At 52.5% G+C, this 23,609-nt stretch overlaps 5 protein-coding genes and 1 non-coding gene across 12 annotated transcripts; 4 read left to right on the top strand and 2 right to left on the bottom strand.

Moving 5' to 3' along the window:
• Positions 1-3,922: 3,922 nt before the first annotated feature.
• On the bottom strand, positions 3,923-5,382 carry tcap (titin-cap (telethonin)). The gene is made up of 2 exons (XM_077619432.1): positions 5,019-5,382; positions 3,923-4,765 (listed from the first exon to the last, which is right to left on the bottom strand). The coding sequence occupies exons 1-2, from the start codon at positions 5,132-5,134 to the stop codon at positions 4,375-4,377; spliced, it is 507 nt and encodes a 168-aa protein (XP_077475558.1). The 5' UTR covers positions 5,135-5,382; the 3' UTR covers positions 3,923-4,374.
• A 1,991-nt stretch (positions 5,383-7,373) lies between these two features.
• LOC144088664 (melanoregulin) lies at positions 7,374-9,855 on the bottom strand. Of its 2 annotated transcripts, none has more exons than XM_077619190.1 (6): positions 9,752-9,855; positions 9,489-9,657; positions 8,633-8,798; positions 8,010-8,100; positions 7,764-7,927; positions 7,374-7,647 (listed from the first exon to the last, which is right to left on the bottom strand). In XM_077619190.1, the coding sequence occupies exons 2-6, from the start codon at positions 9,584-9,586 to the stop codon at positions 7,453-7,455; spliced, it is 714 nt and encodes a 237-aa protein (XP_077475316.1). In that variant the 5' UTR covers positions 9,587-9,657; positions 9,752-9,855; the 3' UTR covers positions 7,374-7,452. The 2 variants fall into 2 exon arrangements, with proteins under 2 accessions (XP_077475316.1, XP_077475317.1); XM_077619191.1 differs by having other exon boundaries at positions 9,489-9,660; positions 9,752-9,836.
• A 1,625-nt stretch (positions 9,856-11,480) lies between these two features.
• On the top strand, positions 11,481-11,551 carry trnag-ccc (transfer RNA glycine (anticodon CCC)). Its single transcript has one exon. It is a non-coding gene; the product is annotated as a tRNA-Gly (tRNA).
• A 2,129-nt stretch (positions 11,552-13,680) lies between these two features.
• On the top strand, positions 13,681-17,841 carry LOC144087950 (somatostatin receptor type 5-like). Of its 5 annotated transcripts, none has more exons than XM_077618088.1 (4): positions 13,681-13,783; positions 14,794-15,044; positions 15,783-16,498; positions 16,782-17,841. In XM_077618088.1, the coding sequence occupies exons 3-4, from the start codon at positions 15,845-15,847 to the stop codon at positions 17,310-17,312; spliced, it is 1,185 nt and encodes a 394-aa protein (XP_077474214.1). In that variant the 5' UTR covers positions 13,681-13,783; positions 14,794-15,044; positions 15,783-15,844; the 3' UTR covers positions 17,313-17,841. The 5 variants fall into 5 exon arrangements, with proteins under 5 accessions (XP_077474214.1, XP_077474216.1, XP_077474215.1 ...); XM_077618090.1 differs by having other exon boundaries at positions 13,742-13,783; positions 14,799-15,044; XM_077618089.1 differs by lacking the exon at positions 13,681-13,783 and adding an exon at positions 14,061-14,613 and having other exon boundaries at positions 14,799-15,044.
• Positions 17,842-18,391: 550 nt separating this feature from the next.
• On the top strand, positions 18,392-21,426 carry LOC144087948 (uncharacterized). Its single transcript, XM_077618084.1, has 4 exons — positions 18,392-18,658; positions 19,222-19,439; positions 19,590-19,985; positions 20,211-21,426. Exons 1-4 carry the CDS (start codon positions 18,505-18,507, stop codon positions 21,228-21,230), a joined length of 1,788 nt encoding a protein of 595 aa, XP_077474210.1. The 5' UTR covers positions 18,392-18,504; the 3' UTR covers positions 21,231-21,426.
• A 132-nt stretch (positions 21,427-21,558) lies between these two features.
• Positions 21,559-23,538, top strand: LOC144087953 (uncharacterized). 2 transcript variants are annotated; one of them, XM_077618097.1, is made up of 4 exons: positions 21,559-22,106; positions 22,233-22,360; positions 22,492-22,754; positions 23,006-23,538. In XM_077618097.1, exons 3-4 carry the CDS (start codon positions 22,509-22,511, stop codon positions 23,234-23,236), a joined length of 477 nt encoding a protein of 158 aa, XP_077474223.1. In that variant the 5' UTR covers positions 21,559-22,106; positions 22,233-22,360; positions 22,492-22,508; the 3' UTR covers positions 23,237-23,538. The 2 variants fall into 2 exon arrangements, with proteins under 2 accessions (XP_077474223.1, XP_077474222.1); XM_077618096.1 differs by having other exon boundaries at positions 22,492-23,152.
• The last annotated feature ends 71 nt before the right edge of the window (positions 23,539-23,609 follow it).

Raw genomic sequence — 23,609 nt, 5'->3', positions numbered from 1 at the left:
AGATTGACGGTATATAAATTGCGGCGCATTAAAAGCGCCTTGGTGACGTATTTACAACGACTTTTCCACGCTGAATGGAAAATAGAGAGTGAAAGGTAATGACGGCACGCCGCACATCGTGCATCACTATAAATGGCAACATAAGCGGGCAATGATGCTAAAAGTCCGGCAAAATCCTCAGGTCGCATTCCATCCAATGGTTGCTATAGTGACAAAGTTCCGTCGCCTCAAAAGTTAAAAATAAAGCAAATTGACACTAATGAGCTCGGATGGAATGTCGAAGGCGAATAATTTAGCGCATAGAAAATGCATGGAAAAAATACAAATAAATGTATGTGTGGGTGTCTGGGGGGCCGGGGGGGGGGGGGGGGGGGATGGGGGGGGACGTGTTGCGTGGGTGCATGCGTTTGTGTTGCAGACGCCTTTTTTGCATGTGTTTTTTTTTTATCGCACCTCTCCGAGCAGATGGCCTACGACCACATCTTGTCATCTCAGCCAAGCGTAGAAAAAAAACGACAACATTACACTGTATGCTTGTAAAAAAATGGGTTGAGTATCATTCATTTGGTGGATGAAATGGACCTAAAAGCCGTTCCCAGCTGTATAGGTCATAAAATGGACGTAAGGAGTCCACCCTATGTCGGTTTACTTCGGAGTAGTATTGCCGTGAAACAGCCAAATGGGATTAAAATATATTTTTTTGCACTTCTTGCTTTATATTACAAAAAAAGGCCTCTGGATTGCGACTCATTCGACTCCCAACAACGGAATTCAGAAAAGTGCCCTCACGCGTGGCTTAACGAGAAACGAGGAACAGCTGGGCGAGACCAGAGGCCGGAGGGGGGGGGAAGGGGGACAAAGGATGAAAAGCATAGCCAATCATCGGGCCAAGTCGGACCCGGGCACAAACGTCAATAGAGCAGGCCTGCTTTTATGAATCCATACCTGTCAACCTCTGCTCATAACTGCCCTTATAAATGATTATGATTCCCCTTACAAACCCCCCAAAAACCTTACAAACACCGTACGAGTCGTACGGTGTTTGTAAGGTTTTTTGGGGGTTTGTAAGGGATTGAATCATAATCATTTATAAGGGCAGTTATCGGCAGAGGTTGACAGGTATGTCTGAATGGCTTTCCACGGCACAGAATTGAGACGTTTTTCCCGGTGGATGCCTATTTTCGTCGCCATCACGACGGCATTCGGGCAGCCTGAATAATAAGGACGAGTGACTTGCCGTCTTCGTTTGACTCGGCCCGCCCGGGGGAGTGACGGCCAATCTTTGCCATTCCCGGATTTTACACGGCGTCCTGTCGTTTGCGCGACGGGCTTCCCTGACGAGGAGCTAACAAGCGCCCCCCCCCGACACCTCGCTTCCAGTTTCGCCGCAGCGAGAGTTTAAGGGGAGCCGCGGGGCCGGGAGACGCGCCGCCTCATTAGAGGCCCGTCTCGTGGCGTCGGGCCCTCGCCATCGCCGCCCGCGTTGGCTTCTCGCTATCCCGAGACGGCCCGTTCGTCTCGGCGGACGTGTCGAGGAGGCGACGCTCGCCTGTCACACGAACCGTCGAGGGGGGGGGACTACTTCTCGTATCACGCTCGGTCGGGCCTCCCCGTCGCATTTTGGGCGAATGTTTTATTTATAGGCTTGGGGACAATGTTAACAAATAGATGACATTTCATACCTGTCAACCTCTGCCGATAACTGCCCTTATAAATGATTATGATTCAATCCCTTACAAACCCCCCAAAAAACCTTACAAACACCGTACGAGTCGTACGGTGTTTGTAAGGTTTTTTGGGGGGTTTGTAAGGGGAATCATAATCATTTATAAGGGCAGTTATCGGCAGAGGTTGACAGGTATGACATTTGTAGGAGATACTTTTGTCAGTGCACACAAAAAAGGGGGCTATGGCTTATTTTAAAGGTTTTCCGTAGGAAATGTAGGGATTTTTGACTGCCAGCATATGAAATAAAAAAATAAAAAAACACACAAAATGTGCGTGGTTGTTTCTGACGTGGTCGGAATCGGGCGCTTGGGCACCTAGCGCACATCGTCATTAGCCGCGCTTCCTTTTGACAATCAAGCTAACGCGTGAGAACAAGAGAACGGATTGAGGATGGTGAAATGCTGTGATTATTTCTCTTAGTAGAGCGCCAATATGGTGCCGGGGTTTACTTTATGCCGCTCTCTCTATTAATAACGCAGAAGGAGAAGAAAAGAAGCTCTCTTGTGGATTCATTAAGAGCAATTGTCTGGAACCGTTATGAGGTGGGCGGAGGACGCACCACACCAAATACGCCACAATACGTACAGAAAGAGAGACGGCGCCCCGAGAAAGTGTGGGCGCCGCGTCCGTCTCCGTTTCCGCTCGGCTGTCATGGCCAAGTCTTAAAATAAAAGTGGCTGTTCCCACTTCCAAAATGGAGGATTTGACAAGTTTGGAAGAAAGCCGCTCACATTCCAGCAGGATTTCGTTGCTATAAGAATTCGTTTTGAAAAAAAATCTTCCATTCAGGAGAATAGATTAGCAAATAAAAAGCTCAACGTTATCGTACCTAATTAGTGAGTTGCTGTTGTTCATTTTTATTTTTATTTCCTACTATTATAATTGGAATGTACTTTGCACGCCTTAGTCAATTAAAATTAATTATCCAATCCCAAATGGTATACTTATGATACTTCAGCAAAAGTGATGCATTACTTTAAACCAATGTTCTCTCTCATTTTTAATATGTCTGGGCATACAGACAAACAATCTGGGTGAGCACACAGAGGACCAGTGTGAGCAACATCCTAAATGCTCACTATGGGCACCACACCAGTATCACACCTGCCATAAGCAGGTGCATGTCTAATACCAATAAATGATCTAGTCATAATAAAACGTAACGATTAATATCCATGAATAAAACATCTTAATACATGTGACTAGAACAGTGGTTCTTAATCTGGTTGGAGCTACCGAACCCGCATTCGCCGAACCCTACTTTAGTGTAAAATACAAATCGATTTTTCTTTTAAATTCAAGATATATAAATTCCTTGACCTCCACCGAACCCTTGAGAGCGACTCACCGAACCCCTAAGTTCGTTCGATCCAACCCAGATTAAGATCCACTGCACAAATCTGACTTAAATTTGACTTTATTTTTCACAGGTGTCCTTCTCACTTCTCCTTCTCGTTCAAATGACTTTTCTGCCGAATGTGTTACTTGAAATTGTCAAGCTTCCATTTATACATGCAATATTTTTTTCCATGGGAAAACTGGCTTAAAACTTTAGCTTCGCTGCATGTTTTGCAGAGGCGACCTTTCTCACCCAATTTCACCGCTTGTTCTTCTATTTGCACACCGACAGTCATTCCGTCTTAGAAGAATCGCCTTTCTGGCAGCAGCTCCACCGAAAGGTTCACTCTATGCTAACCTGTAACATTTTACTCATGCCGCGGAAGTAAACACACGTGACGTGAACCGCATCATATCATTGGCTGGACACAGTCAGTTAGTCATCGTTTACCGTTTGTTGTTGTTTGTCGGTGACAGGCTGCCACTCCCTCTCTGAGTTTCGTTGCAAAATGGCACAGAAAATGGAAATGTGTGTGTTGTTGTTTTTTTTTTACAATTCAGGTTGGATTTCCTTCTGCTGTGCGCGGAGAACACGAGCTTAGTGGGCAATTGCGCACAAGCGCAGTTTATAGGGAACGTTGCCGTAAACTACTAACTATATTCTTCCAAACAAGTCGTGTGAATTTGGGCAGTTTTATTTTTGTTTGCAGTAATATTATTGACCACTTGAGGTCGCCATTCTTACAGAATTCCTTCAATGCTGACTTGTAAACGCCTGAATTCATACGACGCGATAGACGTCCAACAAGGCCCAGAGTAGCTGAGAAAAAGCAAAGACCAGCCGAGAAAGGATGGATAGTATTTCCCTTTTTATTACTAAAAAACAAAGATGCAAACAAAAACTACAAGAAGAAAAAAAAGGTATTCACACAAGTACTATGTACACGATGTCAAGCCCTGACATTTTGTCCAACTTTTCCAAAGCTTTTCCATCCCAGTGAGAACACAACCGTGCGGCAACGTGAATTCTCGTCAAATGATCCTACTCGTTATGTTTCAATTAACCGGCTGCCTGTCCTTTTCACAACTTGACATATTTTCCTCAATATGGGCTTGATTGGCCGTGCTTTTTTTGCCCGTCTTTGCATCATGGCAGGCGTCGCTAAAGTGCAGTGGATGGCTGTTCCTTTCCGGTGAGGAACCCGATGGGGTCTTCATTAGGGTGTTTTATTTCCCGCGCTGAGAATCTGCAAAAACTGGGGGTTCACTAGTGCATGCACGTCCGTCCGTCCTTCCGTCCATCCGGGTTCAGCCTCTTTGGGCCTCCTGGGACGTGGAGCGGCCCAGGGCTTTGGGCGCCTTGGAGAACTCCATGAGAGTGGGCTTGACGGGCGGCAGATCCCGCGTGATCTCCACCACGCTCCTCTTGGCGGGGCAGAGGCCGTCCACCGCCGCCGCGAACGGGGCGTCCGCCAGCTCGTGCGGGGAGCCTCGGCCCAGCCGGACGCCCAGCTCGGCCGGGGAGAAGATGGGCAAGGGGAGGGTGTTCCTCCTGGGCAGCAGCTGGTGCTCCCTCACGCCGCGCTCCACCGTCCCCACGCGGAGGACGCCGGAGGGGCAGCACTGGGTGAGGGGGGAGGCCTTCCACTGGCGGCTCAGGGTCTCCTTGCGCCGGACGTCCCTCATGTTCATCGTCTTTCTGCGGGGAAATGGGGCGGCCATGAAATGCTGACGTGAAAGAAATGATGTGTATGCGTTTATTTAACCCGATTCTGTTGTTACAAAAGCTTTGGCTACTGTCGGTCGATCGTTGACGTGATTCAGAGAAGGAGACACTGGGTCGCTGAATGACAATGTAGCACGGTAAAAAAAACACGGATGAAGAAAATCCAAAGGCGTGAACTGGGGAAAGCGTCTGGGATGGCCGCCATTTGCACGGATTCTTTTCTTACCGTTCCTCGGGTTGAGTCCGGAGGCGGACGCTGGTCCAGTCGGCGCAGTAGCTCTCCCTCTGCGCCTTGTTCTCCTCCCTGACGCTGCAAGACAGCGCGCGTTTTTCCAGCGGCATTTCGCGTCCGACTTGAAAGCTTTGGGTGTCTCGGTCCGTCTCTTTGTCCCTCTTTGTCTCGTCTCGGTGTGTCTCTCTGTCCCTCTATGTCTCCAGTGGGCCCGAGCGTGGGCGTCCGCCTCCTTTATGGACGCGCCGTTGCTATTTCCGACACGTGTTGTCACTCGACAATGGCGGGCGCCGACACCGGACACCCGACGGGCCGGGCGGACCGACGGGGGATGAAAAATGGCGGGACGCTTTCCGCATTAGAAGCGCCTTCCCGACGGGACGGGGATCACGTCACCGTAAACAAACACAACGTGAGATTGATACGGATTCGGTTTTAATGCCCCGGAGGAGATGCGCCTGGGCTAGCTAGCGTGGAAATCTTCCCCGAGCTGCGTCTGTTCCTCCGTGCCAGATTGAAAGACTTTGTTTAGACTGCGACTCAAGTTGGTTTGCAAACGTTTGATCTCGCCGGATTTGAGGGGTTAAAGGCTCTCCAAGACCACGCGCCGCTAATACGGAAGAGCGGCAAGTCCTGGTGATATTGGCATTTGCTCCCATGTTCCATTGTTTTTGTGCAAAGTCCAATACGGTCCTTTGTTTTCGTGCCCGGCCCGCTTAAAAAGGCTCCGGAAAAAGTCCTCAGGATCCCAAAGGTGTTTTTTTGACGTGCCGAGTGACAGCAAATGGTGGCAAGTGTTGTTGTTGTTGTTGTTATCGTGAAGGGTTGCCATGAACACCCATGTAAACACGGAGATAAGAGACAGTAGTTCAACACTTTGTCTGGAGTCAAGTTTTAATGGCTGGAGACCGGAATAGTTGAGGGTCAAACGGTCAAGACTCATACTTGACCTCCATGTGTCAAGGATCAAGCATTCCTGCAACTCAAATTTAAGATAGAAAGACGACTATATATATATATATATGCTCTATTGAAATGTGGACTCTGGCTTTGGACTCAATTCAGGACTTTTTAGCATTTTTAGCATTTGTATGGCGCTCTATGGGAAGAAGAACTTGCCACGACTTGAGACCTCCCGTTTAGGGGCCAATGTCTCCGCGGTCGGCGTGTCCGGGCCGCGTCCATTCTTCATTCATTCGTCACCTCGGCGTCCGCTCGTTTTACACCGAACGGGAAGCGTCGGCCTTTGAAAAGCGGCCCGTCGGTCGTCGGTGTGTTGTTACACGAGTGAGTCACTTCTCCGCTTTGGGTAAATGATACACTCACATGTGTGTAGGCAAAGCATAAGACACACACACACACACACACACACCAGCCAAGACCCCATCGTGAGACTTTTTTCCATGAATTCTCTCTATCGCCCCCGAACGGAAGGACCAAATGTCAGGGGCTAACGCTTTGAGCTCGAACTTGGAAGGTGCCATTGAGCACTTTGGCAATTCAGTCTTTGGACTTCCATAAGGCTTAAACAACCTGATTAGGGACCAGACAGGGACTTGGCAGAAGACAAGACGCATTACGGCAACCCCGATGCGATCACCTCGCAACGTGAGCGACCGCTCGCCGCTGGGCGATGACAATTTTGGGGCGGGGGGCGGGCGTATCCAGCCTCGTTATCGAACCTCGGCCAAGAGCAGGCCTGTTGCGTAAGGCGTGTCTCGCCACAGCTGTCGGAAGGTGACTTTGGGACGGGTGAGCTGTCATCAAGCCAGGGGAGGGAGGGCAAGTAAGCCTTTTTGGGGGAGCTGGGCTCCAAATCAACTCACTGGCCGCCATTGACAGCAAACACGTCCACGTTACATAAATGTACTGGTCTGGAAGAATCTTGAATAGATCATAATAAATGACTGTCGAAGTTGGAGTTGAGTTCGGCTCACGTCGCGCTCTGCCGACCGAGGCCGTCGTCACGAGGATCGCCACGGCAACGAACCGGTGCCGCGAGCTGTTTCTGTTCCCCATTGTGAACGGCGTCTTTGTATGTGTACAGTGCTCGGAACAGTTTCTCTTGTTTGCCACGGACGTGACCTTGAGCGAAATGCTCATTCTAAGTTAAGAAGCGGCATCACCACAACAACAGCGGCAGCTGAGCGTCCCACGCCGCTCGCTCCCCCTCCCCCTCGCGGGAAACAGAAGCCGGCCACCGGCGCCGGCTTTGGGGATTTTCGGCATGCCTGCGGGAGCGGCGTGTTCCCGCCGGTTGGCCAGTACATTGCGTCCCACCACGCCAAAAGCGCTTCCTTTAAATCAATCCGCCGGACTCCAAAGAACTCAATGAGGACACGCGAGGCGGACCGGACTCTGCGGGCTTGCCGCTTTATTGGTTCTCGCGGTGGACGGGACGGGACACGTACAGACGCGCGAGCGCTCGTCAGGGCTTCTCCAGACTGCCCTCGCTGTCGTCGGTGTCGGGGCAGCCGTTCATGGCCTCCACGCGGGCCAGCAGGAGCGGCAGGTTGATGGCGCCCAGGGGCCCCTCCTCCCCCGAGTCGCCGTCCCTAGGGGGGTAGAAGCGCCTGGCCTTGGCCACAAAGTCCTCGGCGATGTCCAGGTACAGCAAGCGATCCTGCGCCCCGGCGAGAGCCCACGTCATTTGGACGGCCAGGGGGCCGGGGATCGCGGTCAGAGACCGAGGCCGGAGACCCGAGACCGGGGCCCGGGACCTGGCGGCGGCTTTCTCACCAGGATAAAGAGGTAGCGCTCGGGTGGCGGCTCCCGGCTGCTGAAGAGCGACGTCTCCGAGTGGAGCGTCTGCAGCAGGGAGCGGGCGGCGGCGGCGTTGCGCATGCGGTCCAGCGAGGCGTTGGCCGACACGGTCAGTAGCGAGTCGGCTTCGGCCATGAATCCTGCCGGGATGGGAGAGGAAACCTTGAGCTGGGGGGGGAGGCGGGAAGGAAGGGGGAGTGGGGGGGATGTTACCCAACTCACCCAGGTTCTCCAGGATGGTCTTCCACTTCTCCCGGACTTCCCTCCGCGTGTCCCGCATGGCCTCGATGTCCACGCTCAGGCGGCGGTAGCCCTGGAACGGGGAGGGCAAACTCGCTGTGGTTGGCGAGCCGCATTGGTGCCGACTCCAACTCGCCTCATCTCAACTTACTTGCCGCCATCGGACGGCGCCGAACGTCCAATCCATTTTGACCGGGAGGGTCGAATGAAGCAACGTTGGTTCATTCGCCCCTCACAACTAAACCTGCCAGAACCCATAGCGGGTTTAGTTACGCTTACTATTCCCCTTCGTGAGCAACTGGTCCTTGTGATTGCCCATTGAGTTGAGCCGTGCTTTCCCCTCCCCCGCTCACTGGCTCCAGTCTTTCCGATCGTCTCGTCGACCCACGTTCGTTTTGGCCTGTTTTAAGGTTCCTGGTCAAGTCGAGGGAGGGTGCGGTTTTGACAGCGAACGAGCCAATGGCAAGTGGAGCAAAGTGCAGTAGTTGACCACACAATTGACAAACTTGTGGTCTTGCGGCGCCCCGGTGGCAAAAAATGAAAGCGTACCGATTCCGTACGAATGAGCTAGAAAGTGGTCGTGGGGCAGAAGAAGCCCATCCTACCGTGGATCCCATGCGGGTCTTGTTGCGCGCCTGCAGCAACGAGTAGAGCGTGCGGTCGTCCACGCGCTCCGAGTGGCTGGTGTCTCCCGGCTCGCTCCACAGGTTGGTCTCCTCGTCTCGCCGCTTCTGCACCTCGCGGCTGAAGTACTCCAACGGGTCGGGAGTCCTTGGAGGATCGGGCAAAAGGCACAAAGCACGTCTGATCCAAAAACCGATCGTGACGGCGGGCGCCCGCTAACTTGGCTCGACGAACAGAATGGGGTTAAGGGTCAAAGGGGCAAAAGGTGGGGAAACGACCCCCAAGCTATTCCAAATAAAAAGAAATGAAACATACAGCATTCAACAAACATTTGGCCAAGTCCGGTCCTGGAGAGCCCCTGTCATCCACTCTGCTTTCCATATTTCCCTCCTCTAGCACACCTGAATCAAACAGGATCAAGTCTTCAGATGGCTGTCTAGAAGCTTGATAGTGATGCCGATGATTTGATTCTGTCAGGTGTGTTGTTGGAGGGAGACATGGAAAACAGACAGACTAGATGTCGGGGGCTCTCCAGGACTGGATTGGCCACCCCTGTGCTAGATGTTAGGAAGTGTTCAAGATTCAGCCAAACATGGGATCAAAATGAATAAGTTAAGAGGCAAAACTGGGCTAGTCCCACGTATAGCGGCGAAGGACAAGTCGCTTCGTCGAGCAATCTATAAAATTGGCTGTTTAAAATGGCATTGCACCCATTACAACGGGCCACAGAAAAGGTGGACAACGGGACGCTCAGTCAACTTAAAGCTCAACACCGGAGTGGGCTCTCGATGTGCCCTTTGGCATTGAACCGATGGACGGACGGACGAGCGCGTTTACCCCACTAACGGCTGCTTCTCGTCATCGTCGTCGTCGTCGTCGTCCGCGGCGCAGCAGCAGCAACACTGCGCGCAAAACTTGAAGAAGGCCGATCCCATGGAGCGCCCACGTCTTCACCGCTTGTTGTCTTTCACGCCAACGTCTTTCACCTCACGCCGGCACTGGCGCCCTCCTCAAACAAACGGGCGGGCTAAACGTCAGCGTGGCTTTTCCCGGCTTTGGCCGGCATTGGGCGCCGGGCCATTTCCCTTTCCCGGCGTTACCTCATATTCGGGGCCCCGACCGTCTTGCGGGAAGGAGGCTTCGGCGGAGACTTCGGCGGAGACTTCGGCGGAGGCTCCGGCGGAGGTTCCTCTCTCTGCCCCGGGAGCGGCGGGCTGGCATACTTGACGGAGAGCACGCGGTCACGGCCGCGTCATGTGAGCGGGACGCGCCGCCCCGGTCCCAAGACAACGCCTCTTTTCTTCGTCCCCGTCGAGGCCCCGGCGCCGTTCCAGCGGCCCCCCGAAGCGGTGGCGTCGGGCCCGGGGGAGTCCCGCCCGGCCCCGGGGAGTCCAGTCTCCGCATGTGATTCGCACGGCCGGCTCACAAGGTTTCGTGGCGCGTAACGCCGACCGGCCGCTCGCTCGAGATCATCATCCGCTTCCCAGACCCGAGTACAGTAGAGTACAATAAGCAAAGAGGCGACATTTTGCTCTATGAAGAATGCATAGAGAAACGGAGATAATTCTTCTTCTCACTGGTCATCTGAGTCTCACAAGCTCCTCGAAAGGCGGATCTTGATGAACTTTGGAACGGCGTGAAGGGACAAACCACGTCGTTAAGCCGTCACCCGGCGGATGTGATTTCGACCGTGTTTGTCATAGAAAACCAAGGAGGTCGTCCATTTTTTTCAAGTAATGAGGTCAGAGGTCAGAAAAGGAATTCTGTGATCACTTCATCACGGATGAGACCATTTCATTCAAATTTGTAGGGTAGAAAAATGAGAAGAAAGTGACCAAGGTTCAGAAATATGGCAAACCTTTGAATTTGGTTGCTTAGGCCCAAGTGTCTTGCCAAGTGCTGCTCTCATTTCTTTCAAATCGAGTGCATGTATACATTTTAAAACGACGAGGACAAGAGATCCCATCTTAAAGATCGACCCAAAAAAAACTGTTGACGATCTTGTTGTGTTTCTAGCACAATCCCAAGCACCCGATGAAAGAAGAAAGATATGTGTAACGGGAAATCAATTTCTTAGACGATAGTTGAGAGTAAAAAAAAAAAATGTGTGAGTTTGCCGTGAAATGTGAAAAATGATAGTGTTGGTGTCAAGACATGAAGACAATGAGGCCAGTCTTATGAGGTCGTTGGGACAGCAAGCGAAGCTAGCTACATTTCCATTTTTTTTCTCCACTCACATGAGCAAAGAACAATGTGTTCCCTTTGGTTGGAAGCATCACATGTTATGCTGATGTTTGTTCCCCCTTTTTAAGACACTCTCAAAACAATCATTTGTTGTTTTCAGCTTTAAAAAATAAAAGTCAACAAAACGGTTCTAAAATGTTTGATTGTGAAACATTTGTGCTCATGCTAAGCTAACCTGATCACGGTTGTACACACAATTGCTCAAAATCATACTCATTGGCTCCCATTGGACAGTGATAGAGGTCTAATTTGTTTGTCTTTTCACAGCCTTTGGACGGCCTTAGACGGCCTTAGACGTCCAAGCCAAGTCCAAATGAATGGGACGTCTATCGCCGTCAATAAGTAAAGACCTTTTCTTGCCTTTGGCATGAAATCCGGCCTCGGGGACTGCAGTCATCAATTATGCATTAATAATTTGAGGCCAATAATTCGACTAAGGAAGGCAGCCTATTATCAGCTGTATTACATGATAAAAGGTTAAAAAAGGTCATTCACACATCACAAACCACATTTGAAAACGACCTTCGCACTAGCATTGGTAAATGAATATTGTATATAAAGATTAATAGACCGCCAACCACCAATGCGCCGCTGGTGTAGTGGTATCATGCAAGATTCCCATTCTTGCGACCCGGGTTCGATTCCCGGGCGGCGCACCACTTTTACACAACCGAATTGTCCGTTTTTTTGACCATCGATCAGTATATTTTTACCGAACCGCATCAATTTGGGAAAATATCACAGATTTTTTTTTTATGTGCTTGCATTGTCTTGCACTTTTCAGTTTCCTCTCTGGATGGCGCCAATCACTTTAACGGTGCTTCAAACCCTGACGTGAACGCAGAATTTCAGTACGTATTTTGTTTTTCACCATTGAATTTATATATATTTCAAACGTTGGCCATCAATGTGCAGACAAGGCATTTATTTAACAGGGCTGGGCAAACTAAATAAAGGGCCAGAGTGAGTGCTCTGGTTTCAACCTCTAAAGAGGAAAGCTTTCCACGATACTAGTGTCCTACGAGTGCAATCAGTGGATTGGCATCAGGTGCTTCTCTTGCCCAACCCCCGCTGGTTCAAAGTTTGTCAGCTCGGTCGCTGCTGGATGCCTTGAGCAAAAGCAAAAGCAAAAGCAAAAGCTGCTCGAGCACCTCCCCTCCCACAGCGGCCCAACCCCCGTACGGCCATTCAACTTTTTCACCTATGTATGTGCCTTTGTCACCTTTGCAAAGCCAGCCCTACCCCTGCCTGGAATCAACTGTCAAGAGCCAATTCAAGACTTTTTTGGACCTATGTCAAACGTGGGCCATCAAAGTGCAAACTTTTGACCATTTTGACTCATTTAAGAGCACCTTTGTTGAATGATATTTCACCCATTTCATTCTACGCAGCTATGTTTGATGACAATAGAGGCTTTTGATTTGATATAAAGGCATAGCATCCCATAAGACTAGGCTTTCATTGCAAACGATTCCACAAAATGTCGCTTTTCATAAAGAGCAAGCTTTCCATAATATTAGTGTCCTACGAGTGCAATCAGTGGATTGGCGTCAGGTGCTTCTCGTTTCAGCCCAACCCCCGCTGCTTCAAAGTTTGTCAGCTCGGTCGGTCAGGGCTGGATGGCTTAAGCAAAAGCAAAAGCTGCTCCCTCCCTCCCTCCATCCCCACCTCCATCCCCACCTAAAGCGGCCCAACCCCCGTTGCTTCAATTTTGTCAGCTATGTCTGTGCTGGGTGGCTGGCTTTGCAAAACGAAAAGCTGCCTTGTATAAACTGTCAAAGCCAGTTACTTTTTTGGGGGACCTATTTCAAACGTGGGCCATCAAAGTGCAAACTTTGGACCATTTGGACTCATTTAAGAGCACCTTTGTTGAATGATATTTCACCCATTTCATTCTACGCAGCTGTGTATGATGACAATAAATGCTTTTGATTTGATATAAAGGTGTCGCTTCCCATAAAACTAGGCTTTCATTTCAAACTATTCCGTAAAATGTAGGTTTTCATAAAGAGCAAGCTTTCCGCAATACTAGTGTCCAACAAGTGCAATCAGTGGATTGGCGTCAGGTGCTTCTTGTAGCCCAACCCCCGTTGCTTCAACTGAGTCCGACCGAGTCTGTGCTGGGTGTCTTGGAACAAAATGCTGACAGATTTCTGACCCTGACAACAAATCATGACTGAAATGTGATTGGTTAAATGCTTCAATATGAAAACACACATCTGCAAGCAGCGCAACCTCCATCCATTCAACTTTTTCACCTATGTATGTGCCTTTGTCACCTTTGCAAAGCCGCCCCTCCCTGCCTGGTATAAACTGTCAAGAGCCAGTTCAAGACTTTTTTTCCCCCATTTCATACATGGGCCATCCCAGCACAAACTTTGGACCATTTGGACTCATTTAAGAGTGAGTGCCTTGATGAATGATATTTCACCCATTTCATTCTACGCAGCTGTGTATGATGACAATAAAGGCTTTTGATTTGATATAAAGGCATAACATCCCATAAGACTAGGCTTTCATTTCAAACGATTCCACAAAATGTAGCTTTTCCTAAAGAGGAAAGCTTTCCACAATACTAGTGTCCTGTGAGTGCAATCAGTGGATTGGCGTCAGGTGCATCTCGTAGCCCAACCCCCGCTGGTTCAAGTTTGTCAGCTCGGTCGATGCCAGATAGCTTTGAAGGAAAGCTGCTCTCCCCCCCCTCCCATAGCAGCCCAACCTCCTTCCATTCAACTTTTTCACCTATGTATGTGCCTTTGTCACCTTTGCAAAGCCGCCCCTCCCTGCCTGGTATAAACTGTCAAGAGCCAGTTCAAGACTTTTTTTCCCCCCATTTCATACATGGGCCATCCCAGCACAAACTTTGGACCATTTGGACTCATTTAAGAGTGAGTGCCTTGATGAATGATATTTCACCCATTTCATTCTACGCAGCTGTGTTTGATGACAATAGAGGCTTTTGATTTGATATAAAGGCATAGCATGCCATAAGACTAGGCTTTCATTTCAAACTATTCCACAAAATATAGGTTTTTCATAAAGAGCAAGCTTTCCGCAATACTACTGTCCCACAAGTGCAATCAGTGGATTGGCATCAGGTGCTCCTCGTAGCCCAACCCCCGTTGCATCAACTGAGTCCGAGTCTGTGCTGTGATGTCTTGGAACAAAATGCTGGCCCAACTCACGCACAGCGGCCCTCGATTCACCGCTGCAAAAAGTCTCCCTCGCTCGCGCTTTGTTCGGCAATATGACAGAACGCCGGTGGAAAAATTGGCTGGCAATGTGGAGCCGGCGCTCGTCGAACTTCCCAAGGTCTGACCATTGTTGGCGCGTTGCCACGGTTACCGGCCCGTCACCGCCGAGAAGTCTGCGCGAAGGACGTGGCCGTGACAAAACAATGGGCCTTTTCTTTAACTGAAGACAATGTTGTCCGCTAAAAGCATTTGCATTTTCTCTCAAGCTCGAGTCTGCCTCAGAGTTGATGACAATAATCATCACCTGGCACACGGCAGGTGAAACTCATCGACAATCACGGGACGGACGGGAAACACGGGGAAACACGCCCGACCCCCAAAGGCCCAACTTGGTCGCCGGTAGATCGGCGATCCATTTCGAGTGCGGGCGGGGCACGGCTGGAAAGTGAACAGCCAATGAGTGAATCAGGAAAAGGTCAAAAGGATTCAAGAGTTCAAATCCAATTCTGGTGGCCTGTGTGCGGGTGGGTGGTCAAGCATCCGAACCTTTTCGGGAATCGATACTTTGTGACCTTTTTATACATTTTGGCCGACCCTGCTAAAGACAGCCGCAGTGGAAGGCAAAACTAGCGTCTTATTGTCCAAGAATAACATGTCCAAAAGTCTACACCGCCGTCCGTGGCAACTTTTTTTCCGCTTTCTAGTACAGGCACGAATCGTTCCTGGATTGAGCGTGTTGTTTTGACGAAAGGAACGACCGCGGCCACGTGGCCACGCCGCCTCTCCCCCGACACCAGATCGCGCACGCACGGAGCGGGACGCTAACACCTCCCACCAGACGAGCGGTCTCCTAGTGACGAGCCGACGAGCGGTCAGCATCCGACGACGGCGAGGACGCTCCGGCTCACGGCGCAGCGCGGAAAAGGGAAGAAGGACGAGAAGGAGGACCTCCCAGGTGAGCTCCGTCCTTTCCGACTACCAGATAGCGCACGGCCTTCAACTTTGGATTCCTTCATTCATTCATTTCGAATCTTTTCACGCGTTTCTTCGCCGGCCGGCACCTCTCGCCGCCTCCGATACAACTGGCGGTATTTTTTCGAGCGGTTTGCAAAAAGTCTGTGTCGTACTCGCAAACCCCCAAATTTTTCGAAGCGCGGTGGCTCGGCGCAGAGTACGTTTGCCATCGTGCGGATCTTCACCGCGAGCCTCCATTGTCAAAGATGGACCGCGGTGAGCCCTCATTGAGAAATATGATCTAGGTGCTGGCACGTGTTGGCGCGCACGCACGCACGCCAACACGTGTGAGTGGATGCGCCGGCCTTTCAAGTCCCTCTGACCTTTTGGGTCCAACGCCACAATCTGCCAGCGCTCAGTTTGCCGACGTTAGCGTATCATTAGCGCTAATCCCAACGCCGCCGAGTCCTACTCGTTCGGGCTTTGTCGCCGAAGGACCTCGTTTGGAGACTCCCCTGACGGGAATAAACATCTGCCATTTTAATCAATAATAAAAACAAACGAATCGGACAGATTGAAGCGCCCGGTTGTCAGCCCCGAGTACACGTGGGAGAAAGATGAAGAAAAAAAGGGCATTTTCGAGTACTGTACTTTCAGCCGAGGCCGGTACAAAAGGCTCCAAACGTACTTTGGCCACCTTTGATGACTTTGGTTTGCTTCCCACTTGATTTGGATGCAGGCGGCGCGGCCCTCCCTCCCTCCCTCCGTTCCGTTCCGCCGATCGTCCTTTTCCGGGCAAAGATGGAGGCGGCGTGGGAGAACGGCAGCAGCGCGTGGGTCCCGCCCAACGGCAGCCAGGCGGAAGGCGGGCCGGGCGGCGACGCGGGGAGCGTCCTGCTCCCGCTGGTGTACTTGACGGTGTGCGCGGCGGGCCTGGGCGGCAACACGCTGGTCATCCACGTGGCGCTGCGCCACTCCAAGGCGGAGTCGGCCACCAACACGTACATCCTGAACCTGGCGGTGGCCGACGAACTGTTCATGCTGGGCCTGCCCTTCCTGGCGGCGCAGAACTCCCTGCAGGCCTGGCCCTTTGGCTCCTTCATGTGCCGGCTGGTGATGACGGTGGACTCCATCAACCAGTTCACCAGCATCTTCTGCCTGACCGTCATGAGCGTGGACCGCTACCTGGCGGTGGCTCGCCCGCTGCGCTCGGCCCGCTGGCGCCGCCCCCGGGTGGCCAAGGCGGTCAACGCCGGCGTCTGGGCGCTCTCCTTCCTGGTGGTGCTGCCCGTGGTGGTCTTCGCTGACATCCAGAAGACGGGCGGCACCTGCAACATCCTGTGGCCGGCCCCCGTCCAGGTGTGGCGGGCGGCCTTCATCGTCTACACCTCCACGGTGGGCTTCCTTTTCCCCCTGCTGGTCATCTGCCTCTGTTACCTGCTCATCGTCTTCAAGGTGAGCCTTCACCGTGCGGACGCATTTTACACCGAAAAGCTTTCGTCGGGTCTAAAAATTGAGCCCCGAAACCTTTTAGCCATGATAAAGGTATTCCACTTTTGCGCAAAATAGGCGCTTAAACACAAGGAAAAGACAACACACACCCTTTTTAGGAAGCCCTTTTAATGACGGGCATACGCTTGGTAGCTGAGTAAACATACGTAAAAGCGCAAGCCCTTCGGATGGGCTTACATCTGGGGAAATGGCTTTCCCTTGACACGGAATGTCCGCTCGTTTGAAGGTGCGCAGTTCGGCCAAGAAGGTCCACGCCGCCGCCGCCGCCTCCAGCAAGCGACGCAAGTCGGAGCGCAAGGTGACGCGCATGGTGGTGATCGTGGTGGCCGTCTTCGTCTTGTGCTGGTTGCCCTTCTACGCGCTCAACGTGCTCAACCTCTTGGTGGCGCTGCCCACCGACTACCAGGGCCTCTACTACTTTGTGGTGGTGCTGGGCTACGCCAACAGCTGCGCCAACCCCGTGGTCTACGGCTTCATGTCGGACAACTTCAAGAGGGGCTTCCGCAAAGCCCTCTGCCGCCACACCCGCAAAGTGGAGCACCGCCGGGCGGGACCGCCGCCGCCGCCCCGGGACGGCCCGGCCGGCGGACCCTCTTTCCGAGAGGTCTCGGAAAGCCAGCCGGTCTTCGCCGCGAGACGAAACGCGCTCGCCGGCCGCCGGGAGTCTTTGTCGACGGCGCCCGAGCGCGGCGGCGAGCCCCCGTCGTTGGCTGCGCCTCTGCTCGGAGTCGACGCCGTCGCGCCGCCGCCGGAATAAAAATTCATTCCAGGGATTGAATCCTCCATCAAAGAACTGTCGGGCGGACACACGAACTGCTACACGCCGTGTCGCCAGAAAATAAGTGATACATCTGAGTAAGAAGGAAAATGGGCAAATAAATAGGCACCTGTTATTGTAACATATTAACGGTTTTCGGAGACCTATAGCCTAAAAAAAACAAAACACAACGAGCTGTTAGTGGTCAGTGTGAAAAACATAAAAGTCGCAGACCACGTCATGTACTACTTATAGTCCGGAACATACGGTACACATACTTGGAAAATGCATTTTGGGTGCAATTTTAAAAAAGAGCATTTATACAATGTTGACTCCCGGTAAACATCAAAGAACACATCAAAAGGACTGTGGTCGTAATTCATTCTGCTTTTTCATGCGGGGTATTTTTGGGTGTTTTCATTTTCACCTGTCAGTAGTAGTGTGACTCTTGTCGTGTTTGTGCCTGTGACTCCGTGACAAAATAAACTCTTGTTGCACTTGTGTTCCAATAAATGTGTGCTTGAGTGTTTGTTGGCTGACTCTTGCAATGGAAACTCTTCATTGATGGCCACTCCAAATATCAAGTGTTAATGGGAAATCTGGAAGCTTTCCCAGAAAAGCAAATTGCCTCTGCTGCTCATTCAACCCAGCTGCATCGCGTGCACTTTTGCATTATTTGAAGATGTTTGTGACAGATGGACGAGCAAAAACTCTCGTGAGGGAAGATCAATCAGTGTTTTTGTTGATTTGTATGTTGTAAAAGGTCCATTTCAAATTGAAATAATCCAAGTAGAAAGGTAGGGAGAGGAGTGTTACTTCAATATAATATGATGAACAGCAAAAGTAGTCATGGCAAAAAATTATTGCAGTATAAAAAAAATTAACTCGAGGGAAAAAAAACTCAAGTTACTGAATTGTTTGACTGATTTTTAAAACGATAGTATTTTTTTCTCCCAGCACTTCATCGTCTCTGCGAACTGCTGTTATAGGTAGTAGTAATTGTATTCGTCGTCTGTTTCCATTCCGCAAAAGTCCTGCTGGGGGCAGCACTGAAATAGCGGGCAAGAAAACAGGCGTTCCTTAGGTAGACGAAGAAGAACCCCCCCGGAAGTCAGCGACGCTATCCTGCCCATAACAATCGCCAATATAACCGCTAATTGCGTTTTTCCTCTTCGGAGCGTTCCGCGTCGTCATGGCCATCCCGATTCGGAGCCTCGAGCAGCTCCGAGCGGCCATTAACGAGCGTCTTTGCGCGGCCGCCGAGGAGATCTTCCAGGCGGTCAGAGGCACCGTCTTGGGCTTGGAGGAAGAGCTCCAGCGCCTTCGAAAAGACGACCAAAAACACGGTCGGCTCCCCTTCTCACTTGTTCAACAAATCTTGGGAAAATGACGTGCCCTTATTTACGGAACTTGATATCATTTTTACCATTTGTCACCTTTAATTTTATTTGACTGAAAGCCCAGCAAGCAGTGTGTGTGTTGTATAGTAGGTAGTAAAAGTGTTGTTTGTTAGAGAAATAAAAAAGCAAACCAAACATAAAAACATCGTCTGCCAGTTGACATGGGTTGGACGTCTATTGCCGTCAGTGGCAGTGTAAGCGTTAAGCTAGCTGATGTTCTCGAGCAAAGTACACACATTCTTTTGTAAATGCGTCTTTACTTTTTCTATTCTTTACAATTTATTTCTTTTAATTTGGGGAAGTTTAATTTCGTTTTAATTGAATGTATTTGGAATTCACAATTGATCTTTCAATGAATCTATTTTGTTTAAAACGATTGCTATATTTTTGCCAAACAAATGTGTGGCCAATTCTAATACTACATTTGGCATCAATCGGTTGCATTCACAAATGTATTTAGCCACATTAGAAATGAATTCTAGCCGTGCATTGTGTTTTTGTTTTTTTAGAAGAAGAATTGTCGAGCGTGGCCGAGGCGCCTCTCTCGATAGACCCCGAGCGGTGGTCCCGGTCCAGAGCCCGATCCCGCCACTTTGGGGCGGGCGCGTCGCAGGAAGAGCGAACCTTGGATTGTAGCGGCGAGGCGGAACCGGCGTGTGAAGATGAGGACGGTGGAGCTTCCCAGGTCTTGCTTCTGGAACCTGCTTTTGGAATGTCTGGGTCCCAGGTAAGGGCCACCTAAAGAAAGCATCATCAGCGCGGCGCAAACTATTTTTGTATGCAGTGATAAAGCACGATAGCAGGACATGTTCTCTCCGATCAGTGCTTTTGGAAAAAATCGAAAACTAACCTTAACCTTCTTCTTCTTCTGATTCAGGGTGGCAGCGAGGAAGCGCGGCGTCCCGTCAAGAAAGCGGCGAGAAGGGCCAAGGCCGCCACCGTCGACTGCAAAGTGTGCGGGAAGAGCTTCCGCACCCTCACCTCCCTGGCCAATCACAGCGAAGCGCACCCCAAGGACGCTTGCGGCGTGTGCGGCCAGCGCTCGGACTCGGAGGAGAGCTTTCGCCGCCACTTGCGCACGCACGTGACGGGCAGCGTGTGCGGCCTGTGCGGCAAGGGCTTCTCCACGGCGGCGGCGCTGAGGACCCACGCCCGCGTGCACACGGGCGAGAAGCCCTTCGCCTGCGACCACTGCGGGAAGGCTTTCAACTGTCGCCACAACCTCAGAAGACACGCGCGCAAGCACACGGGAGAGAAACCCTACGCCTGCCAGGTACACGCCACTTCTTCTTCTTCCCCCTTTTCCTTTCTCTTTTTAGCGCCCCGTAGTGTTTTGTCCTTTCTTCACACTTGACTCCTGGCTGAGAGTCAAAGCGCTCTATGGTGGGTGTATTGTGGTTGTGAAAATGGAAGACAACATTTTGAAAATTAATGTCGTGCATGTCCGAGTGGCATTTCAGATTAGCAAGTAGTCATGAAAGCGTGTTTCCTCCCTCAGGTCTGTGGCAAGCGATTTAGCGACCACTCCACCCGCAAGCGCCACCTGCTGGCGCACGGGAGCGAGCAGGTACCTACGGAGCCGGAGGAGGCGGCGGCGGCGTCCGGACAGCCCAAGAGACGGACCGCGCGGATCGCGTGCGGCGTGTGCGGCAAGTCGTTCCGCTTGGTCGTCTCGCTGCTCAACCACGCCGCCGGCCACCCCTCCCGATGCGGCGTCTGCGGCGCGGCGGCCGACGACGTCAAGACCCACCTGCGCACGCACGACGGCGGCCGACCCTGCCGGGTGTGCGGCAAGCTCTTTAACGGCGCCCGCGGCTTGGCCACGCACATGCGGGTGCACACGGGCGAGAAGCCCTTCCCGTGCGGCCAGTGCCACAAGGCCTTCAAGTGCCACCACAACCTGACGCGCCACGCGCTGGTGCACACGGGCGAGCGTCCGTACGCCTGCCAGGTGTGCCGCAAGCGCTTCAACGACCGCTCGGCCAGGGGGCGCCACCAGCTGACGCACCGGCGGGACAAGAAGGTGGCGGCCGCGCCGGGGCCCCGCCCCCGGAAGAGCCGCGTCATCTGCGTGGTGTGCGGCCGCGCCTTCTGCTCCCTGGTCTCGCTGCTCAACCACTCGGCCGGCCACCGGGACGACTGCGGCGTGTGCGGCGCCCGCGCCGACCACCCCGAGCGGATGAAAGCGCACCTGATGACGCACAACAAGGGCAAGGCCTGCGAGGCGTGCGGCAAGTGCTTCGACAGCCGCCGGGACCTGGAGACGCACTTGCGGGCGCACGCCGGCCAGAAGCCCTTCGCCTGCGCCGTCTGCGGGAAAGCCTTCAACTACCCGCACAACCTGGCGCGCCATCGGCGCACGCACACGGGCGAGAAGCCGTACGCCTGCGCCGCCTGCGGACGGCGCTTCGCCGACTCCTCCGCCCTCAAGAAGCACGGCGCCGTGCACGCCGGCGAGCGCCGGGGCCGAGAGGGCCTGCGACTCCATGCGGAGCGGGACGCGGCGTGCGCGACCTAGACCGGTCTTCGGCGCCCGCTTGGACGTTGTGTGTTGGAGAAGAAAAAATGAACGTGATGGAAATAATCGAACTGAATCGGTACAAAACGGCTGCCGACGAGCCGAAAATCCAATTTGTGCAGAGCGCAAAAGATGTTTGCATCTGTTCATCGGAAAATGTCAATCGGCAAATAAACTTTTCCTCTTTTGTCTTGGACTCTTTGAGCCGTGCCTCTTCCAAAATTTCCTATAGCCGTGAACCGCACCTAACGATTGCCATCAAATCTATAGTTCAGAAGGGGAAGACGAACGGCGACCTCTAGTGGACGCAACGAGACGAGCATCTCGCATTTGTCAAGCGTCTCTTTACCTATTCATTTGAATCGCTAGCCTTTGGAAGCAAGTAAGGACCGAGACTTTATTTTGTCTTCTAATCCAAAGGATGGTTAGCCGTTGAGAGCCAAAGCTAGCAAATGAGTTGGACGTCTCTCGCCGTCGGTCGCCACCGAAGAGCGAATAATGGACAAAAGGTTCGAGTGAGCCGCCCGCCTGCCTGACTGCTCTCCTCTCAAATGTTTGCCTTTGGCGATTTTGTGGTGCAAATGGCTCTCTGGGGGCGCGCGCACGCACTCACGCACGCCTGTAAACGTTAACGTGCACGTCAAGGTGCGCAAAGGGAACGTCAAGCATGACGTCCGTTGTCATCTTCTCAGCGCCTAATTGTCCAAGACTTGCGACCGATGATTGGACGCGTCTGTCAGTCCACAATGTGACGCGTTGATCAGGGTGCAAGTGCAGGAAGGGAAGGGAAAAGTTAGTTCCCCCTATTTGGACTCCTCTTTCTGCTTGGAAATGATTGGCAGACGTCCACCTTCCTCATTTCGGCATCTCCATCAGGTGCTCACAGATAATGGTCTTCTAGTTTGGATGGATTTTTTGTAAACCTATTTGCATTGGTTTTAATCATTACCGTGCAGCCAGATTTGTGATTCGTGACTGACGCCCTCATTTTGATCCGGGCAGGTTATCGTCAGGGCGCGGGGCCGATTCCGCGTCGGCTCGAGCGGAAGCTCGCGCCTCGGGCCTGCCTTCTGCTTCTGAAATCTTCCCTCCGCCCGGATCGTGATGAGATCCTGAGCGTGGTTGTCGAGGTACTCCCTAGTTTTAACACCTGGCGTGGTTTTCTGCAGCAAGTCTAGAGTGTCGCTCTTTTATCTACGGCTTGAACTTGAATGGTCAAACACCTTGTGATTTTGTGGCCTTGCCCGGACATTTTTCGAAGCGACGCCGATCCGTCGGATGCAGTACGACTGGGCCGAAGACGACTTTGAGCTCCCCCAGGGCGTGGACCCGCTGGGCGGCGAGGCGCCCGAGGACGGCCGACGCTACGTCATGTACCACGGCACCACCCGGCAGTGCGCCGAGCTCATCGTGTCGGCGGGCTTCCGCCAGTCGCCCGACGGGATGCTGGGACGCGGCGTCTACCTGAGTCGCGACTTGCAGAAGGCCAAGCGCTACCCTCTTCACCATCCCGAAGCCGAAAAGGTCGGTAACTTCGCGCGTTCCGCCACGGGTCGCGCTCGATCGCTAGTTTCGGGCCCGACGACCACGGTATGGCAATCGGCCCATTCTAATTGGTGCCGCCGTATCGTGCGGTGGCACTGCGCCATGGAGCGATCGCCCAACCCTAGGTTAAACGGCTCGTGCGGCCTCGGTCGTAACAAAGGGCGGGGCCCAAGGCGGCTAGCGAATGGCCCGCCTCCGCCATGGTTTGTGCTGGTCTTGCCTGCGCCCAGGTGGTCCTGAAGGTGGCGGTGGACGTGGGCCGGGTGATCGCCATCAATTTCCAGGGTCACCCGCGGCAAAAGACTTGGCACGACGTGCGCCACGGCCCCATCTTTGACACGGCCTGGGTGCCCCCCCATTGCGGGATGGTGCCCAGCGGACTGGAGGAGGACTGCGTCTGGGACCCCCGGCGGATCGCCGTCCTGGACACCATCGTTCCCACGCCGCGCGGCCGCACCTGAAGATCGCCCCGCCTCCTTTGGCGCGGGACCGCGACGTCAAAAGCCGGGAGACGGCGACGACTCGGCGACGTTTCGGGAAGTCGGCGGCCGTGCTGGACCGAGACGACGATGACCTCGAAAGGAGCGTTAGTTGTCGTTGGCGAACTGCGTTTGGACGCGAGGCCACGCTGGTTTTTATGACGACGTCTATCGCCCTGGCAGCGAAATGTGCTGGCTCCACGTCAATCTTTCCCAGTCTATGTATGAACTATCAATGGCGGTGAATGGGTTGAGGGCAAAATAAATCCACACTATAGTCTAAAGGTATTGGAATATTTCAGCAATTGTACTCCAAAGTGTGCAGAGCAATTCAAAAGATGAAATTGTCGAGGGT

The sequence above is a fragment of the Stigmatopora argus genome, chromosome 14 (genome assembly GCF_051989625.1).
Source record: "Stigmatopora argus isolate UIUO_Sarg chromosome 14, RoL_Sarg_1.0, whole genome shotgun sequence".
NCBI classification, from domain to species: domain Eukaryota; kingdom Metazoa; phylum Chordata; class Actinopteri; order Syngnathiformes; family Syngnathidae; genus Stigmatopora; species Stigmatopora argus.
The sequence above is the reverse complement of the archived record's forward strand: the minus strand, read 5'-3'. Positions and strand labels throughout refer to the sequence as shown.

Coding starts and splice junctions, on each gene's coding strand:
- tcap (XM_077619432.1), bottom strand. CDS start 5,134: ATGCCGCTGGAAAAACGCGCGCTGTCTTGCAGCGTCAGGGAGGAGAAC. Junction 4,766..5,018: donor CGGACTCAACCCGAGGAACG/GTAAGAAAAGAA, acceptor ATTTCCCCGCAG/AAAGACGATGAACATGAGGG.
- LOC144088664 (XM_077619190.1), bottom strand. CDS start 9,586: ATGGGATCGGCCTTCTTCAAGTTTTGCGCGCAGTGTTGCTGCTGCTGC. Junction 8,799..9,488: donor GAGAAGCAGCCGTTAGTGGG/GTAAACGCGCTC, acceptor CGATCCTCCAAG/GACTCCCGACCCGTTGGAGT. Junction 7,928..8,009: donor GACCATCCTGGAGAACCTGG/GTGAGTTGGGTA, acceptor CCATCCCGGCAG/GATTCATGGCCGAAGCCGAC.
- LOC144087950 (XM_077618088.1), top strand. CDS start 15,845: ATGGAGGCGGCGTGGGAGAACGGCAGCAGCGCGTGGGTCCCGCCCAAC. Junction 16,499..16,781: donor ACCTGCTCATCGTCTTCAAG/GTGAGCCTTCAC, acceptor GCTCGTTTGAAG/GTGCGCAGTTCGGCCAAGAA.
- LOC144087948 (XM_077618084.1), top strand. CDS start 18,505: ATGGCCATCCCGATTCGGAGCCTCGAGCAGCTCCGAGCGGCCATTAAC. Junction 19,440..19,589: donor TTGGAATGTCTGGGTCCCAG/GTAAGGGCCACC, acceptor CTTCTGATTCAG/GGTGGCAGCGAGGAAGCGCG. Junction 19,986..20,210: donor AGAAACCCTACGCCTGCCAG/GTACACGCCACT, acceptor TTCCTCCCTCAG/GTCTGTGGCAAGCGATTTAG.
- LOC144087953 (XM_077618096.1), top strand. CDS start 22,509: ATGCAGTACGACTGGGCCGAAGACGACTTTGAGCTCCCCCAGGGCGTG.